This window comes from Sciurus vulgaris, assembly GCF_902686455.1.
Source record: "Sciurus vulgaris genome assembly, chromosome: 17".
Taxonomy (NCBI): domain Eukaryota; kingdom Metazoa; phylum Chordata; class Mammalia; order Rodentia; family Sciuridae; genus Sciurus; species Sciurus vulgaris.
The window spans coordinates 12789572-12810152 of record NC_136478.1 but is presented as its reverse complement, the minus strand read 5'-3'; the positions used below and the strand labels follow the sequence as shown (position 1 = coordinate 12810152).

Sequence of the window (20581 nt, the reverse complement as noted above, 5' to 3'; positions counted from 1 at the left end):
GTCAAAATTAATAAAGTGTTTCTACTGATTGGGAGAACTTTTTGGGTGCAGTCAAGGAATCAGTTGACCTTGAAACCAGTATAATCTACATCTGCATCTCCATCACCACCAAAAGCACAGAGAAATTGTGTGGTGTCCACACTAGCAGTTCTGATGCATTGAAACATGTATTCAGAATACTCCATGTTAGAAAACAAGGAAGTGATTGAAATGTTTTAGAAAGATTGTCATAAACAGCAATTAAAATATAGAAGTTTGGGTCAAAAGGTGCTAAGTTCATAACTACATAGAAACCCCCTTAGCCAACAATTCATTCTCCATGGATTTTTTTCCCAGTGTATAGATAAGTCTATGTATATTCCTTCCTTCTCATTTCTGCCCTTAAGCTAACATATTTAAGTGTTCTTCAAATTGTGAAGCCACTCACAGCCCCAAACCCAACCCATGAGCCCAGATATGTCAGAATGGCCTAGTATCTGTTTTAAAATGCAGAATCTCCAGCCTGGCTCTGCTCTCATGGAGTCAGAATCGCGAGGGATGGCCCTATGAATCTGAATTATTAATAGGTTCCCCAGTGTGATAAGATTAGGAACTACTGAATGGAAAGTAGATTTCTGTGCCATTTTGTGAAAGTGTGAGTAGGTATGTCTGACTGTCACCTGGCATCTGACTGTAATTCTGTCAGATGGGCTGAGTGCCATAGCTCTGGCATTCCACCAAATTCTGGGGGAAAATACAAAGTGCACCCTTCAGAATCATCCCTCCCTGGGAGCAAGGGTGCTGGGATACTTATACAGGACTTCTGAGAATTACCAATGTAGTGTCCTTAGCACTTCCTCCATGCCTTCTGCTCTCCGTATGCAGCAGGGTCCAAAAATGGCAGCCTTTGGACCGAGGGGTGAAGATGGTGGCAGTGCAAGTCCGAGCACGTAGGAAGTTCTGAGGGATATGAGGATGACACTCGAGGGCCTGTTACAAGTGACGAAGTTCTCGGTACTGTGCCTGGCATGCTAGACACCGACATATAAATACCCGGTGATAATAATGCCACTTTATGGAAAGTTTTCTCTCGTTATCTGAATAGGATAAGTTTCGTCCCCTCAGCAGTTTTCAGTTTTACATGACATGTAAAAGAAAAAAGTCAGATGTTTGTTTTGTTTTTGTTTTTCAGAAATTCTACAGCCAAACCCTGTTTTTCCAGATTGGTCAGAGCACTCAGAAGCTCACGCTGCTGACATCTGGGCAGGGTCTCGAACCACGCCTGGAATTTAATCCTTCTGTTCTGGAACTGGGACCTCTGCTGCCTTATACCTCTGGGGATGAGGCTGAGGTGATAGTGAAGAATCCCTGCAACTTTCCAATCGAGTTTTACTCCTTAGAGTTTGACCAGCAATATCTCATGGAAGAAAAGGTAAGCATAGTCCACAACCAAACTCAATTTCCCTACACATGCTGGGCCCTGCCATGTACTTGTGTTCTCTCTGCATGGAATAACTTCCTCCTGATCTTTACCCTCTCATTCTCTGGAGGACTTTCTTGTCAATTTACTCATCACTTTGCTGTAACTTTTCCTGACCTGTTTCTTTTGTATGAGCAGAATTCATTGCTTCTTTGTGATTCCAATATGCATTTTAAACAAGTAATCAAAAAACTAAAGCATATTAATTGTTCTAATTCAAACAGTAAAAAATGATATGCAACAACCTTCCTGTGTCAGGATATTTGAAGTGAGTTACTTGTAGACAACCTGTATTCAGGACATTTTTAAAAATATATTCTGCCATCTCTGTCTTTAGTTGGTTTATTTAGGCCATTTACATTTAATGAAACTATTTATATCTTAGGGCTTAAGTCTCCCAGTTTATTGTTTTTTGGTTTTTGTTTTATGTTTACTTTTTCCTGCCTTCCTATCAGTAAAATTCCATTTTTATTTACCTGGAGTGTGTTGGAGTATATTTCTTTACATAACTTCTGTAGCTGGGTTGTACATAGTATTCTATATATACTATCTATTTTATATATACGTATATATACATACATAGTTGTGTGTGTGTGTGTGTGTGTGTGTGTGTGTGAAGTTTTCTCTCTCACTGCCTTCAAGAGTTTTTCTGTGCCTTAATTTATAGAGGTTTGACTATAATCCATCTGGGCATATATTTATTATGGTTTATTCAGTTTGGGACTTGTCATTTTCTTGAATCTATAGATCTTTATCTTCCCAATTTGAAAAGTTTAACCATTACTTATTTGAGTACTTTTTAAGTCCTACTCTCTTTCTACTCCCCTTCCAGGAATCCAACAGTACTAATGTCAGGTCTTTTGTTATAGCTCACAGTTGCAACTCAGTTTGATTATATCCTTAGCTCTCATTTTCTTCACTCGAGTATCCTAAACATGCTTCTGCATTGCCTTCTGGTGAGATGTGACTGTACGTGAAGTCTGATATTATACTAGTTATCTTTGCTGTGTAACACATTAGCCTAAAAATCAGAATCTTAAAATGATAAGCATTTGTTATCTCATAGTTCCAGAGGGTCAGTATTTGGAGATGATTTAGTGAAGGGGTTTGTGTTTCCTGTAGACTTTCCCCCTACTCAGCCTTTGAATCTTCTGTCTGCCTCGTTACCAATGTTTATACCCTACCTCATGTGGATTTTTCCCCCAGAAGTTTTCTCAGAAACAGAATCTGCCCTTCTGGAAGGGAATATTTTTATTAGGTATTTATGAGATCCTCGGTGGCTTATGTGGGTACAGAACCCTCTGTGGTGGGTCAGGCTCCATGGAAAGCCCAATCTCAGGCTCTGAGACTTGCCTCTGGAAGAAGTATTGGATGTACTCTCAGGAACAATGCCTATTCAGGGAGAATAGGAAACCAGAATTGGACAGAAAGAGATGATGAGTATGAGGAGATTTCAGTGGAGAATTTAGATAACTGCACAGGATCTCTGGAGCTGGGGGAGCCCTCCTTGTTACCCACTGGACACAAGCTGCCACCTTTGTATCCCTATACCCACCAGTCTGGCATAGTCCTTCCTTCTCCCGCTGGTCGATGCAACCTCTGTCCTGTATAAATTTCCAGTATGAATGGATCTGCTCTGACCTCTTTCTTCTTTCTCACTGGTCATTTTTCAGCCCATCAATGCCACCATCTTTCACTGTGGCTTTATAATAAGTTCTGGTACCTGGCAGGGCAAGCCTTCCCTTTTATTTTCCTTCACCAGTGTTTTAACTGTTCTTGGTCCTTTGTTCTTCTATAAAAATTTTAGAATGAACTTATTATCAGGGGCCTTCAAACAACTAAACATGGTGATCTTGGAGAAGGGTTACATAACAAAACAAATTCCCACAACAACAAATCAAGTTGAAGAGGAGGTACATGTTTTTGTAACTTCATTTTACTGTGTTTTATAAATATACATGTATGCCAGAATTAAAAAGATTTAGAAGGGAAAAAAAACACCCAGGCTTTCCAATTAAATTTTAATTTTAGATAAACAACAAATGTTTTTTTCAAAGTATAAGAATATTCAAAACCACATAGTATATTTACACTGAAAGAAACTATTTGTGGTATATCTGAAATATAACTTTAATTGGGCATTGTGTGTTTTATCTGGCAGCCCTAATACGTGTTCACACAGACACATACATGCACACACACCATTTAATACCATTTAACCTGTTTTCCCCTGGATCCTCTATTTATGAAAACCATAGCGTAATATTGCTCACCACATGTAGTCATGTGCCACATAAGGACATTTCAGTCAACAATGGACCACATATATATCAGTGGTCCCGTAAGGTTGTATTGCCTACTGGTATCTTAGTTTGTGAGTCCACTGTGTGATATTAGTACAAGGAAATCCCCTAACACATTTCTCAAGTCCCCATCCTTAAGCCGTGCATGACTATTTTTTATGAATGTGTCCACAAAGTGGATACTAGATTTCTGTACATTTGCCATTGAAAAAAAAAAAAAAAAAGGAAAAACAGTATTCATTATTTTCAAAGCAAGAAGAAAATTCTTTTCCACATGAGAAATGTCCAGACAGACATGGAGCAAAATAAAGCTCTTGAATCCCCACAAGTTCAGGGTTCAGCCCTACTTTTTAGATCTCTCCAAAGGGCCCCACCCTGTGAAATCCAGGAAGTAATTCTACAAATTTCAGCCTCAGGTTGGAGCAAAGATTTCACAAGACCAAAGAACAGAAAGGAAACTTCAGTGCCACCAACAGCAGCTCCCATTCTCTCCTTGAACAGATCCTGCGACAATTGAAGGGCTATGATTCCTACAATACCCTGCTGCTGCCACCCCGCATGCCCGGGGAGAAGCTGCCCCCAGAAGTGTATGAATACTTTAAGGAGGTGAAGAAGTCAAAGGAAGAGCAGATGAAGGCACAGGAGAACGGTGAGCACTCACTGTGGAGAATGGCCCCGACCACTGCCATGGCCCCTCTGAATTCCCCTGCTGTGGGACAACCAATTACGGAGTACCTGCCAGGTGCCTTCTGTATCTTTTTTCTAACCCTTACAAAATGGGTTCTGTCATCCCCATGTCACGGACGCAAAGACTGGGTAAATTCTGCTCTCACTGGAGTCCAGTGCGGTATTGAGATTTAAAAAGAGCTAACAGATAGAAGAGTATTCGCTAGACAGTCCACTCAGGGCTTTGCACCTACAGATGAGAAATTAAAGTACAGAAAGACTAAGTCCATGGTTTTAAGTGGCAGAACCAGCCCCATCTTTTTGACTGTGTTGTCCATAACTGATACCCACTCCACTGCCTCCTAGGGGTATAGGTAACACAGAGTAATGTGTTGAACAAGTTAGAAATTGGTGTCCTGAAAGAGGTAGCAGGGAAATTCACACCAGAAAGAGGCCAGCCCATCCACGTCCTCAAAGCCAGTGGTCTGCACTCTTAATAATCTTGCCTTTTCTGGTCCAGCACCCTGAGTCATCCCATCGTCTGCTCAGGGTCTCTGGTATGCTGGAGCAGGAAATCCCCTTGCTGGCTTGTAGGACTGTGGCTGATGATGTGTGGCCCCTGTCCTTCCTGCTTCTCTGGCCCTCATCCTGGATGTGTCTCCAGCCCATTCTGACTTGCTGTCTCTTGTGTGACAGCCATCACGTGTGTAATTACTTCCTTCATACCCTCATACCTCCCCCTCTAGATAAGAAGCCCCCAGATGGGTTAAATTCAGTGGCACATGCCTATAATCCCAGCAGCTCAAAGGTTGAGGCAAGAGGATGGCGAGTTCAAAGCCAGCCTCAGCAACCCTAAGCAATCCTGTCTCTAAATAAAATACAAAAATTGGGTTGGGGATGTGGCTCAGTGGTTAAAATATCTCTGGGTTTGATCCCCAGTACCAAAAAAAGAGAAAGAAGAAGTAGCCCCCATATGGGCAGTGATGTGTTCCTCACTTGTAAACCCAGCGCACAGAACAGCAGCCTTTACCCTACAGTGCCCAACAAATGTGTGTTGTTTGAGGGAATGAACTGCCCTCTGGCCTGCCCTGTAGTCCCTCAAGGAAAGTGAGGCTAGTAAATACTCTTTTGGCAGAGAAGAAGGCTCCTCCTGACCCGGTCATGTTTGTTGAGCACTGTGGTAGTTTGCTAGAGCTGCCCTAAGAAATACTAGCCAGGTGGCTTAACCCACAAATTGACTTTCTCACAATCCTGGAGGCTAAAACTCCAGGGTTATTGATACCTGGAGTATCAATAGTTTCCGTTTCTTCTGAAACCCTTCTTGTGGGTGGCTCTCGTCCTCCTATCCTCACACTGGCCTCACACCGGTCTCCCACGGTGGGCGCTTGTGTCCTGATGTCCTCTTCTCATGCTGAAATCTGTCAGATTGGACCAGGGCCCACCCATGTGGCCTCGTTCTACCTCAGTTGCCTATCCGAAGGCCTTGCCTTCCAATGCAGCCATGTTCTGAGGTGCTAGGGCTGAGGAGTTAGGACTTCAGCACATGAATTTGGAGGGACACAAACCCATAGCAGGCACCCACGGTGTTACAAACACTGAGTTAAAGTGCTGGGGAAAATAATCAATGATGAACGGCCCCTGACTTTGAGAGCTCACAGTAAGGGGACAGAAGGAGAGAGTTAAATTTAGAGGAACTGCCCCCCAGCCTGAGGCAGGGGGCTACAAGGGGCTGCAGTATACAAAGGATATCAGGAGGGCAGAGAAGGACCTGTTTTCATGGTCTATAAATGCCACAGTTATGGGTGCAGTTTTCTATTTGACCCAGTGGAAAGTGGTCTGGAGCTAGGGCTGAGGGGTCTGTAGTGACTCCAGGGAGGGGCACCCTCTGCTTCCCACAGCACTCCTCCGCTTTCATGCTGTAGACCATCCTTCTCTGCTTCCCTGAGCCCTCCAGGGAAGGCCAGCTCTCCCAAGTCCTGTCATCCTCAGTCACAAAAAGGCCCTGAGGTTTAAATCTCAATTCTGAACAAAGAAGATATCTTACCCTGGGTTCAGGGACCCACCTTCATACAGTCCTAGCCCACTGAGACTCTGTGAACGAGGGGACAGAAGGAGGTTGCTGGCCTGACAAAATGGCAGGTGTACTCAAGGGCAACATGGGAAACGCCCATGAGAAGTTCAGGGGAGAAAATAGGTCACAGATGGGAATGTACAATATGATCCCAAGTAGATTTCTGAACAATTACAAATTAAAAATCTGAGAGGCTGCCGCGCCCCTTTAACTGGTATTGTAAAACTCAGCTATGATTCCTGTCACCATTTCTTTGACTCTCTGGATATATTTTTATAGCTAAACTTCATAATTCTTGACTCTTTCGAATTTTCCAAATTTCCTGAGCAAGCATATAATTTTGGTATCTAAACAAATGTTAAAACATAGAAACACTATGTGCAGAGAAGCTTCAAAGCCGCTAACTCTGACTGCAGCTCCAGCTTGCTGGGATTGCACAGCCCCGGGTGACCATGGTCAATACAAAGATTCTCTCCTTTGCCATCTTCCTGGGCCCCCGTCTCCCCGGTGCCCCTCCCAGCTCCTCCCCCTGTGTTTGTGCCCTTTGTCCTCCTGCAGAAGATGAAGATATAACCACGTCAGACCAGGGGACCTCTGGCAGCACGAAGCGGACATCACTTAGCAGAGGGATCTCTGTCACATCCAACCTGGAAGAGCGGCACAACCCTTTGCCCGACTCCAAACCCTACCCAGATGAAGAGGAGGATGAGGACAGCCTGGAAAAGATAGTGTTTCAAAGTAACAGAGCATTTTAATGTTGGGGAACCAGTTCTCTCTAAGCCCTGGGCCCCCTAGAACTGGCTCCCTGCCTTCTGGAAAAGCCCCCGTCCACCCTCACCCCATACTACAAGCACAGAAGTCTGCTGGAGAGCTGGCATATGGTACATTCTTCTTGCCACAGTTAATTGCATTTTAATTAGACTAAGTATTAACGTGAAGGACTGAATCTTTAATGCTAGAATTCCGGGAGACTGGAGAACATTCTTTCCAGAGTCCCTCTAATTGGACCATGGAGGAACCCTCCTCTTGACCTCCTGGCTTTGTGGGCCCCATTTTCTGGCATTTATTTTCCCCAAAGCACACAAGATATTGAACCCATATTCAGAAAATTTGTTTCAGTAAAGCTGGGTTCATGAGGGCTGTCTGTCACCTGTCACGGTAAGCCAGGATGAAGCACACGCCACTTTGTCAGCTGCCTACCTCAGGGAATAGGAACCATGAGCATGGCTCCTAAGATCTTGAAAGAGTTAAATTGTTATTCTTGGCCCTCATCAAATTTGCCAGGTGAATAAATTAAAGTGGAAAAACGCAGTGGCGAAATGGATAAAGACCGAAGTTCTTGGCTCCATGCCTCATGATTAATCCCACCAGGACCAGCTGACCTGCCCCTAAGTGCCTCCCAGCCTCCCTTGGCAGCTTTTTCCCACCCCACACATCCTGTATGTGCCCCCATCTTCCACATCTGGCTCTTCCAGAGGCCATGCCAGGTACCCAGTGGAGACAGAAGCACACCACAGTGCTCAGGGTGGAAAAACCTGGAAACCATCTAGATGCTTGTCAGTAGGGAAATAGTTAAATTACGATAAATCCATACAATGGAATTTATTTGGAGGCTATTTAAAAAGAATAAGATCTGTATTTTAATAAATGGAAAAATATTAAAGATATATTATGTGAAAAAACAAGGCACAGAACAAAATTTAGAGTACAATCCTAGTTGTCATTAAAACACTGAGTATGTTTGGGTAACTACAAGTGTTTGGCTACATACTGCCCTGCATACCATATGTATCGATCTGCAGCTTGCTTTTCTCCACTGCAGATGTCCCTCCGGACCAATGTTCTTGATCTAAATCAGGGTCTGGTTTGACTGTAACATCCTGGGTTCTGTAGGCCATGCAGTCTCTGCTGCAGCTTTCAGCTCTGCCTCTGAGCATGGAAGTAGCCTGAGACAGCACAACCCGAGGGCTGTGGCCACGTTCCAGGGGATCTTTGTTTACAAAAACAAGGATCAGGACAGATTTGGCCTAGGGACTACAGTTGACCAATCTCTGTTGTCTAGGTCATTACTGCTACAACTACTACTTATTAATCCTATCCTATGAATATACTATCATTTAATGTCCCTTGATGTTGGAAATTTAGCTAGTCTCTAATATTTTGTCACAATAAACACTCCTTCTCTTCATATAAATATGCTTTTTATTTTTCAGCAGGGGAGATTCCCAGATATAGAATTCAATTCAGAGAGCGTCTGTGTTTTTAATTTAATTTAATAAGTATGGGCAAATTATAAGCCAGAAAGCACGTTCTCTTATATTCCAGGTGGGGACTGCTGTAATGTGTGCCATCTTAAAACAACAGCATTTAAAAAGAAAAATTCATCCCACTGCCACCTACCCCCATGTACATTCTGAGTGTATTATACTTGCCATACACATGTGCAGATACCACATGTATTTTCTTTTTTGCAGATGAAAAGATTCAGAGCATTGACAGCCACTCTGCAGAAGAAGTCGGAGAGGTGGAAAACAACCCAGTGAACAAGGCGATCGCTCGTCACCTGGGCATTGACATTTCTGCAGAAGGCCGCCTGGCCAAGAACCGGAAAGGCATCGCCATTATCATCCACGGGACACCCTTGTCCGGTATGTGACAACTCTGAAGGGAGGTGAAGACCAAGGAAGCCACGTCTCCTCCATAAACCTGGTAACCTGGTGGCTTCCAGGATGGCGATCTCCACTGCGTGGTTAGGGTGAATACTAACAATTTCATTTGAGGAACAGTTTACCAGAGTAATTACTGGATGTACCCCAGAGCCAAACAACCCTATGTTCAGTCCTGCCATTTATAGCTGTGTGCCTTTAGGAAAGTTCCTGAAGTTCCCTGTGCTCAGTGTCTTCGTCTATAAAATGGTGTTAGTAGAATTTCTTTTATAGGATGGTTGGGAGAAGAAAGGAGAGCATTTATATAAAATGCTTATCTTAGCATTTAGCACATAATAAATACTGAAAGAATTGATGATATTACCATTACTATTACTACAATGATTGTTATCATCCATAACTATCACTATATCTGGAGTTTAAATCACCACTGAAAAAACACTCCAATCACACACTGAATAATCTCGAGGAATATTTTATTAATCATAACCCCATCAAAGAGTGAGCCATTCTTTAACAAGGATCCTTTATTGCCTCCAAATTACACATGACGACGTCACCATAAACCCAAGTGAACAAAATCACCTACGTTGAACAAGATCTTAAATTCGTGTAGTGGGTTCCAGTTTGCAGAGCTCCTTCCCATTCATTTCTCTAAATAACGTCACAACCACCTGGAGAAGAGAGTTCAATTGCCTCTACCTCACAAGAAGTTAATGTTCAAAGAAACTTTAGGACATCCTCCCAAGGTCCCCCAGCTAGTAGTGGCAGAGTAGCAGGACCTTGGGAGGATGGTCCTGGAAGCTCTCTTAGCTTCAGCTTCCTTGAAGGGGAGAAGAAGGTTACATTTCATGATCTAATTATTATCACTCAAACTATGTTTCTGGAACATCTTTGTTCTCAACAGTGAGAGGCTCCAGGAATATTTACAAACAGTAACAGTCCATTACCCCTTCCTTTGAAGACATCACAACCCAGAGCTTAAAAGTTCTGAGGCCAGATTTGGGAGCAACAGGTGGAACAAGACAATTAAGAATGTGATTGAAAATGTTTTGAAGACTCCACTGCCCAGAGCCACTTGTGACCATTTTTGTGTTGCACTGGAAGGAGTGTTGGGGGAGAGATGATGAAGAAATCCAAGACAGCTGGAGAGTAAATCCTGAAAATGCACAGACCTGGAAGGAGAAATTAGCCTCCTTCCAGAGGAGGGTCCAGGCACATCTCCATCTGGAGAGACAAGCACTATTAGGGGGAATGTCAACCACAGCAACAGCAATTCTCACATGTTTTATGGAGTGTTACAGTTTTCAAAAAAATCTTCAAGCAAAATAGTTTCAGGAAGTCCGGATCCAAGATGGTGGACTAGAGGGAGGCTGCGTTCCTTGTCGCTCCATAACTCCGGTTTCAAGCAGAGGATATCTGTTTCTTGGTGAGGCAGTTTTTGCTGCATATCGATTCCCTGGTGTTTACCCCATTTGTCTGCTGTGATGACCTGCAGTCTGCCAGCATATCAACACCTTTTTTGAGTGCAGATTGCTCACTGTCAGGCGCCTATCATTCGCCATTTGCCTACGTCTGGCTGGACCATCGCCTGCCTTACACCTATCCATCACCCAACGCACGAGGTTCACCTCCCGATCCTCCCACAACAGTCAGCAGACTGATCACCAACCGCCAGTGGATCACCAGCTGCCTGCTGTTGCCTGGAAGTTCACTGTCACAGTACCTGGTGATTACTCATGGCTGCTGCCATTTTGAGACAACAGCCAGGCCCTGGCCAGTCTGACTGAGCCCCATCTCCAGGATCCCTCAGCCCGACCCATCACTCCCTGCCTCTGGGGCCCTCACATCGACTGACTGCTCCCTGCTGCCAGGACCCCCAGACCAACTGACTGCGCCCTATCACCAGGACCCCAGACTGACTGATTGCACCCGGCCTCCAGGATCCCACAACCACACCAAATATGCCCGACCTCCAGGACCCCTGCCTGACCAACCACAACCCGCCTCCAGGACCTCCAGCTGACCACCTCCTCACCCTGAGCTACAGCTCCCCATTTGCCAACACATTTCGAAGCCAGAGGAGCCATCTTGGATAATCCTTGAAGCTATAGCTCCGATCTTTAGGTGGGGAAAATCCCATCCTGAGACGCCTGCTGGAGGCTTGAAGCTCATTGTCAGGTACCTCTCATGCATTAGGCTACTGAACACTGGGAGGTTTCATTACTATATGACTGTTATACTGTAGATTTTCTTTTTTCTCCTTAGAGAAAAAAATTAAGTTTTTATTTCTTTACTTTTCTTGCTCTCTTTTCCCTTTGTTTACCTGTTCCCTCAGAGTCTCTTTCTCCCTTTTTTGCATGCTAACATCCAATTTCTTTTGATTACACTCTCACCCTTTCTATTATCTAGAACTTATGTATATTCTTTTCTTATATCCCATTAACAGCCACATTCTACATCCCTCTGCATCCTCTTTGTCCTCCATTAGAAATTGCAGACCTTATTGCAAATCTGTTTGTTTTATTGAAGATAATATTTTAACTCATTCTGTTTATTATGACAATTTTGTTATTGTCCTCATAGGGGCTATTTGGTCTAGGATTGCATAGTGTCTGAATTGGGCTCTGCTAATATTGATCTCCCCTTAAAGAAAGGGTTTTGGAAACCTATAGGGCCACTATAAGGGGGGAATCTGCAATACCCCAGATCTGCACTGCTAGAGGGGAAGATACATGAACAACATGAAAAAACAAGGGAAGAAAATGATCCAAACAAATCTAGATTCTATAGTAATAGAATCCAATGACAATATGGTAGAAGAAATGTCAGAAAAGGACTTCAGATTATACATGATTAAGATGATTCGCGAAGCAAAGGATGAGATAAGAGAGCAAATGCAGGCAATGAATGATAATACCAATAAGCTGAAAGAGCACCTGCAGGAAGCAAAAGATCATTTCAACAAAGAAATAGAGATTCTCAAAAAAAAATGGAAATTCTTGAAATGAAGGAAACAATAAACCAAATAAAAAACTCAATGGAAAGCATCACCAAAAGACTAGACCACTTGGAAGACAGAACCTCAGACAATGAAGACAAAATATTTAATCTTGAAAATAAAGTCGCCCAAACAGAGAAGATGGCAACAAATCATGAACAGAATCTCCAAGAACTATGGGACATCATGAAAAGACCCAATTTAAGAATTATTGGGATTGTGGAAGGAACAGAGATACAAACCAAAGGAATGAACAACCTATTCAATGAAATAATATCAGAAAATTTCCCAAACCTGAAGAATGAAATGGAAAATCAAATATAAGAGGCTTACAGAACACCAAATGCACAGAATCACAACAGATCCACACCAAGGCACATTATAATGAAAATGCCTAACATTCAAAATAAAGATAGGATTTTGAAGGCTGCAAGAGAAAAGTATCAGATTACATATAGGGGGAGACCAATATGGATAGCAGCAGACTTCTCAACCCATACTCTAAAAGCTAGAAGGGCCTGGAAGAACATATTTCAAGCTCTGAAAGAATATAGTTGCCAACCAAGAATCCTATACCCAGCAAAACTAACCTTCAGATTTGAAGATGAAATAAAATCCTTCCATGATAAGCAAAAGTTAAAAGAATTTACAAATAGAAAGCCTGCTCCACAGAATGTTCTCAACAAAATATTCCATGAGGAGGAAATGAAAATAGTTTCAGTCTCGGATTGTTCAGTGTTGGGGATTTTGCCCCTTTTGTGTGTATGGTAAGATTAGCCAATGTAATTTTTGAAGGCAATGAAAGACTCTTTAGTTTATCATTTATATACTAAGGAATTAACCCCAAACTCTTAAATTGCTGGCCTCAGAGACATGAGGTTAAGAAGGAGAGGAAAGACACCTCATTTTGAATTGATACATCTCTGAATTGTTTGAGCCTCTATTATTTTAATAATTTTAAGGTACTAGAGAAAAATCCAGACATTAGAGTATTTTTTAAGAGAGAGAATAATATGTGCAAACCCTTTGGCAATGTTGCTTCTAAGCATTTCCTAGGAAAACAGTTATCAACGTGGACAAAGGTTAGCTGCATCAGTGTTCACTGCGGCACTGTGTACCTTCATAAAAATTGGGCCAATTGAATCATTCACTATGGGGTACTGGTTAATTAGGCCATGGTACATTAGTGCAGTGAACTATCTTGCCATTAAAAACAATGTCTTGGGGCTGGGAATATAACTCAGTTCGTAGAGTTCAAGCACAAGGCCCTGGATTCAATCCCCAGCACCACAAAAAAAAAAAAAAAAAAAAATGTCTTTTACGTCCCTGTTCACAATAGCCAAATGGTGGAAATTATCCAAACATCATTGATAAATGCACAAATAAACAAAATATGGGGTATTATTCAACCTCAAAAAGAAATTAAATTCTAACATATCCCTCAACATGGATAAACCCTGAAGACCTTATGCTAAGTGAAATAAATCAGACACAAATGAACAAATATTATGCTTTCACTTATGTGAAGTATCAGCTGTAGTCAAATCATAGAAACAGGAAGTACAGTAGGAATGACCAGAGCAAGGGGTGGGGGAGGTGGAGAGTTAGGGGTTAGTGGATCCAGTTGCACTTTGGAAACATGAGAAAGCACTGGAGATGAACAGTAGATGAACTCTCCGCATTTAAACATGGTTAATGGACTGTGCACTTAAAATGATCTGTTTTGTTGTGCTCATTTTACCACGATTTTTAGAAAATGGTGCCATACAGTTGTAGCCAATGAATAGAAAGATATTCATGATGTATCATTTTATGTGAGAAGAAATGTCATGCTTATGATTTATAATTTGAATGCATTTGCTCTGTCTTCTGTAACAAATAGCCACAAACTTAGTGACTTAAAACAACAGAGATTTATACTCTTACAGCCCTTGAGTCATAGGTCTGAAATGGGTCAGCAGGACCACTTTTCTTCTGGAGGCTGTAGGTGACAATTCGTTCCCTTGTCTTTTGAAGCTTCTAGAAATGTCACCTGCATTCCTGGCTCAGGGCCCTTGCCTCCATCTTCACAGCATAGTGTCTTCCAGTCTCTGCTTCTGTCACCACATCACCTGCTCCAAATCCAACTCTCCTATTGTCTCATAAGGACTCTGGTGATTAGACTGAGGCCACGCTGATAATCCAGGATAATATTTAGATCTGTAAACTGATCACATTTGCAAAGACTCTTTTGGCATGCTAGGCAACATATTTGCAGGTTCCAGGGATTAGGACACAGACATCTTTGTGGGGGTTATTATTCTGCCTCCCGTGTGACATATTTATTTTTTATAAGAAACATTAATAACATAGTTACATAGGCAAATGTAGCAACCATAGGTTAACTGTAATATCTCCACATGATTGGATTATGGATTATTTTTCTTTGCTCTTATCTGTTATTTTTGAATTTTCTGCTTACTTTTTAAGAAAACTACTTGAAAATCAGAAAAAATAATCACCACAGGTTATTCTTTAAACCAAAAAAAAAAAAAAAGTCTTCCTGTTAGAGACAGTAGGAGCTCCAAGGTATTTGAAGATATCTGGTAGAGCCTTTTTTAAACAGAGGAGAAACCCTAGCGAGAACATGAGTTGCCATGCATGGTACCTTAGTCATAGGATTAGGACCAGATCCACTGCCATTAGGCCTGGCTCTTATCTTCCCTCTTTTTGCTGCTGCCCCCTCTGGCCACCCAAAAGACCAGGAGGCAGAGTACTCAGATCACTCTACAGAGGGGTCTAGGACATAGATCAAATGAGAACCATGAAATTCAGAGTCCTTTTTTTCTTTTTTTTTTTTTTTTTTTTTTTTTTTTTTTTTTTTTCTCTTTATAGGAAAGACAGCCAATGCTGTCAACATAGCCAAATACTACAACGCGGCCTACTTGAGCATCGACTCCATCGTGCTGGAGGCCATATCTGATGGCAACAACATCCCAGGCATCCGGGCCCGGGAGCTGTGTATCAGGGCTGCCATCGAGCAGTCCATGAAGGAAGGAGAGGACTCTGGTAAGACCCCCTTCTCTGTGGCACCCTCCAGGCAATGCCTGTCTTCACTGTGCACCCCTCCACTGAGCTTTCCTCCCACGGCTGGCCATGCAGCCCAGAGGAGAATTCTCTCTCCACCAAGCACATGCAGGTCTCCTGGCCTGCCCAACACAGCTGTGCACTCGGCATTTAGGGAAGAGAACAAGACCTGGAAGGGAAGCACACTTCCCTTGTTCAGGACAGAGGAAATAATGTTGCAACAGAAGTTTCAGCTTCTCTGGAGGAGCAAGTTTGGGATGAGTGGGTTCCAACATGGGTGATTTCATGGAAATGGGCTTTGAAGAAACAAGAAGTTCTTAGAAGGCAAACATAGGGACGAGAACATTCATGACAAGAAAACAGGGAAAGTGATAAATCGAGGGTGGGGAGGCTGGTCGAGGCCAATCATAACTGATCTTGATTAAGAATTTGGACTTTATTGAAGGAAAAGAGGGACCGGGGAGGTTTTTGCCCTAGAGTCTCCCAGCAGTCAGAAAGTCATAAAGGAACATTGTTCTTATAATGTCTTATGAAGTGAAGCTGAAGACGAGCAGCCCTGGCAGCTGGCCTGATGTCTAGCTGCCTGGTGGAGAATCTGAGGAGCAAGAGGCAAGATGGTAACACTAGACTCCTAGTCACAGGAACTAGCAGGACAGTGATGTCATTTACCAAGATAGGGAATGCGGGAGGAAGAGGAAGTTTGCTAGAGAGGACACGAACTGAGATTTTGGATCCCATGGTAGTGAAGCCTAGCGTATCAGGTCATCTAGGGACCTGCAGGGCAAGAAAGCAGCTGCTCAATGGGAAAATATATTGACTATGAAGCAAGAGCACCTGCTTGGAGGTGGACCCTTTATACAGTCACAGCAACATGATGTGATCCCTAATAGCGCTGCCATACCCACCGATTGGAAGAAACATGAAGAGTGTGACTATTTCAATATGTGAACAACGTGTCCCATTGTGCCCCAACCCCTGGCTGGGCTTTCAGTGGTGTCTTCTCCTGCAACTCCTCTGCTTGGGATGCTCACGGAAATGGAAGTTTCCCTGCTGGGAACATAAAAGAAATAGCTCTTAGTGGGAATTCCCAGCTATGTCATAATTCTAGTTTCATTTTTGTTTTCTTTTCTGTGAAATAAATTACACTTTGTCACAATCTGTGGGGCTGTGTGAACGTCTGGGGCCAAATAGCAAATTTGAGCTCCTGATCTGCAAAACTAACATCAAGCCAGAGACAGAGTTGAGGGAGCCTCCTGAGGGACGTAAAAGGCACAGCCTCTGGAGTGGATGGAATCAGCCCAGAACAAGAGGGGGACCCTGGGGAAAATCCAGGGGAGGCTGAGATGGCGGAGTGAAGTTTCAAGCAGCAGGGGTCTCTGGAGCACACCAGGGAAGTGAAGGAGAGAGCCCTAGAGCTTCAGAGGGCGGGCAGAAGGGGCTCCTACAGCTTCTTGTTTTATTGTTCTCACAGCCCTTATTTCTAGTAACACAATTTATTTTACTTATTTTATGTTATTATCTGTTCCCACTACCCCAAAAAAGAGTCCACTTTGCGGGGTTGCAGGGCAGGGATTTGTGTTAATTTTCCTCCCTACTATGTTCCCAGCACCAGGGCCAGGCACACAATCAAAATCAACATAGAACTAAGATTTACGAAAAGGTATGGAATCAACAAAGGAGCAGAGTCAGAGACCACCAAAAGCTCCAATGCCAGGAACCCAGAGTAGAACCCACTGGACTTGACGGTCTGGAGGACCCTGGTGCCTCTGGGAGTCACTTCAGTGGGGAGGTTGGGCTCTAACCAACATTCACTGTCTGCTCTAGATTCAACAGGCCCTAATGAAGTGACAAGTCCAGACCTGCCTGTGACAAACAAGCCACCAGCCACAGGGGCTGCTGAGCACTTGAACGTGGCTAGTTCAATCCCAGGTGTGCAGAACACACTGGGACTCTGAAGAAGTAGTGTGACTGGGAGGTAACACCATGAGAGTTTTTACATGATGTTCACACATTGAAATAGTCAGGGGTTTTTTCCATATATTGAGTTAAATAAAGTTTAACATTAAAATTAATTTTTACTCTTATGTAGCTACTAGAAAATTTTAACTACATTAAAAAATATGTGTGTGGCTCACTTGATATCTATTAGACAGAGCTGGTCTAGACTGCCGTTTTGAGAAGCTGAGCAGTGAAGGAAAAAGAGGCCAATGACGATGGCGTGCGAGAAATCCAGCATCGAATGAGAAATTTTATTAGAATTATATCTGGAACTGCTCTTTGTCCTGAAGGATGCTGTGGACAGGGGAAGGCTAAAGGCATATGGAGACCACAGAAGAGAATCCACAGCAGTTGGAGAAAGGCAGGGGTGGGCAGGGAGAAGCAGAAACACAGTGAAGTGGCAGGTGCCAGGATGCAGGAGGCTGGGCAGTCATTGCCACGGCAAGATCACTGGTGGCATTGCTTCTGAAGGAGGCAGGCAGAGCCTGGGGGGCTTGGGGGTGACAGGGCATGCGTACACATGGGACCTACAATTGGGGCAGCGTTTTGGTGCAGCTGCTTCAGTGGGGGCTTCAGCTTCCTTAGTGCCCCACCCCCACCCCAGATGCAATATAGAATCCTTGTACCTCCTGCGATCAGCTCCTGGGGGAAGGAGGGAGTGGCCCAGAAAGAAAAGGCAGAGTTAATTGCAGTGACAAATCTCAAGGGAACTCTGGAGAGGTATTTGCTGAAATGGTCAATAGCAGCAATGAATCTTAACATGTCTACTGCACTTCAGAGCTGCCAAAATGCAGATGCCCGCTGGTAACAGCTCCACTGCCCCACCTAGGGAGGTCAAGAGTGTCTGCCGCACTCCTGCTCTCCCTCGGGGACATACAGCCATTCTTGGAGTTGGAAGCTCAAGAGACACAATGAGAAGACCAGGGTAGTGGCAGGTGAAGGGTGTCTAGAGACTTGGAGATTCAGAGGTGACAGGAGCTTATCAAGGGTCAAAGGTACTCCAGCAAGAGTTTTTCCAGATAGCTTTTTAAACCTTGGAATGTCCATCGCCTGCCTTACCCCTATCCATCACCCAACGCACGAGGTTCACCTCTCGATCGTCCGACAGCTGCCACCAGATTGACCGCAGACCGCCAGTGGAGCACCAGCTGCCTGCTGCTGCCTGGAAGTTCACTGTTACAGTACCTGCAGGTTTGATTACACGTGGCTGCCGCCATTTTGAGACAACAGCCAGGCCCTGTAGGACCCCTGGCCGGATTGACTGAGTCCAGGATCCCTCAACCCAACCGATCACTCCCTGCCTCTGGGGCCCTCACATCAGCTGACTGCTCCCTGCTGCCAGGACCCCCAGACCAACTGACTGTGCCCTATCACCAGGAACCCAGACCAACTGATTGCACCCGGCCTCCTGGATCCCACAACCACCCCAAACACACCCGACCTCCAGGACCACTGCATCCCACCTGCAGGACCTCCAGCTGACCACATCCACCCCTGAGCTGCAGCTCCCCATTTGCCAACACATTTGGAAGCCAGAGCAGCCATCTTGGATAATCCTGGAAGCCGTAGCTCCGAACGTCGGGTGGGGCAAATCCCATCCTGAGACGCCTGCTGGAGGCTTGAAGCTCATTGTCAGGTACCTCTCATACATCAGGCTACTGAACACTGGCAGATTTCATTAGTATATGACTATTATACAGTAGATTTTCTTTTTTCTCCTTTTAAAAAAAAATATTTAAGTTTTTATTTCTTTATGTTTCTTGCTTTCTTTTCCTTCTGTTTACCTGTTCCCTCAGAGTCGCTTTCTCCCTTATTTACATGATGTTATTGTCCCCATAGGGGCTATTTGGTCTAGGACTGCATAGTGTCTGATTTGGGTACTGCTAATATTGATCTCCCCTTAAAGAAAGGGTTTTGGAAACCTATAGGGCCACTATAAGGGGGAAATCTGCAATACCCCAGATCTGTACTGCTAGAGGGGAAGATACATGAACAACATGAAAAAATAAGGGAAGAAAATGATCCAAACAAATCTAGATTCTATAGTAATAGAATCCAATGACAGTATGGTAGAAGAAATGTCAGAAAAGGACTTCAGATTATACATGATTAAGATGATTCGCGAAGCAAAGGATGAGATAAGAGAGCAAATGCAGGCAATGAATGATAATACCAATAAGCTGAAAGAGCACCTGCAGGAAGTAAAAGATCATTTCAACAAAGAGATAGAGATTCTCAAAAAAAAAAAAAAAAAAAAACGGAAATCCTTGAAATGAAGGAGACAATAAACCAAATAAAAAACTCAATGGAAAGCATCACCAACAGACTAGACCACTTGGAAGACAGAACCTCAGACAATGAAGACAAAATATTTAATCTTGAAAATAAAGTCGCCCAAACAGAGAAGATGGTAAGAAATCATGAACAGAATCTCCAAGAACTATGGGACATCATGAAAAGACCCAATTTAAGAATTATTGGGATTGAGGAAGGCACAGAGATACAAACCAAAGGAATGAACAAGCTATTCAATGAAATAAACCTTGGAATTTAGCAAGAGAGCTTCTTGGTGGTGGAGGTTTGGAAGGGTGGCAGTCTGACTGGAAGGGGGACTGGGAGTAAAAGGAAGAAATTAATCTTGAAGCCATGACTGCCAATAGTCACATGTTTGTTCTTTTATTATCATGTGTTCATTTGGGTGGTTCTGCTGGGAAGGAGGTCAGAGAATGCCTTACCCTCACTATCAGTTGACATCACCATTGCCTAAAACCTCAAAAGGTCTGGTGTCATGATTCCCAGGCAACGCTGAAATATGTCAGCCATTTCGGAAATTATTACCCTCTTGCTGGAAGGGGAAGTGGGCACAGAGCTGGACCTGTCATCAGGATGAGCAGTAGAGAGCCTGGGTCCCGGGACCAGCTCTCCACTCACTCATCCTCCAGTCCTTGGTGGGCACAGCTTCTTCTCCCAGCCCGGTCGGCTGCATACAGCGATGGCTTTGCATTCCCAAGAGAATGGCGGATTCCAGGGTGCCATCCCCACCATCAATTACTTCTAATCCTAAGGTGGCTTTTAATAAAAACTCACCCTCTACTTACAGCCCAGGAGGCTTCTGTAAACCAGAATGCCTTAGCAGCACGACTGAGCAGTGAGAACCTGGGGAAACTTACTTCAGAAATCACACTGGTGAACCCAGAATTTAAACCTGCAAAGAGCGTGCGTGGGAGTCTGCTGCTCCCCAAAAGCAAGGCGGAGAGCCACGGCTCTGGGTCGCAGAAGCAGCATCACCAGCACCAGTCCGAAACACCACAGGTACGAATCAGGGCTCTCTGCAAGGAGGGATGGGATCCT

At 43.8% G+C, this 20581-nt stretch overlaps 1 protein-coding gene across 9 annotated transcripts in view; it reads left to right on the top strand.

Moving 5' to 3' along the window:
• Positions 1-20581, top strand: part of HYDIN (HYDIN axonemal central pair apparatus protein) — a 427212-nt gene that overhangs the window by 282456 nt on the left and 124175 nt on the right. For all 9 annotated transcript variants that reach the window (XM_079117081.1, XM_079117080.1, XM_079117074.1 and 6 more), the window contains 6 exons: positions 1172-1411; positions 4264-4411; positions 7058-7237; positions 8974-9147; positions 15041-15214; positions 20331-20542. In XM_079117081.1, the coding sequence (XP_078973207.1) occupies positions 1172-1411; positions 4264-4411; positions 7058-7237; positions 8974-9147; positions 15041-15214; positions 20331-20542 (1128 nt within the window). The remainder of the gene's footprint in view (positions 1-1171; positions 1412-4263; positions 4412-7057; positions 7238-8973; positions 9148-15040; positions 15215-20330; positions 20543-20581) is intronic.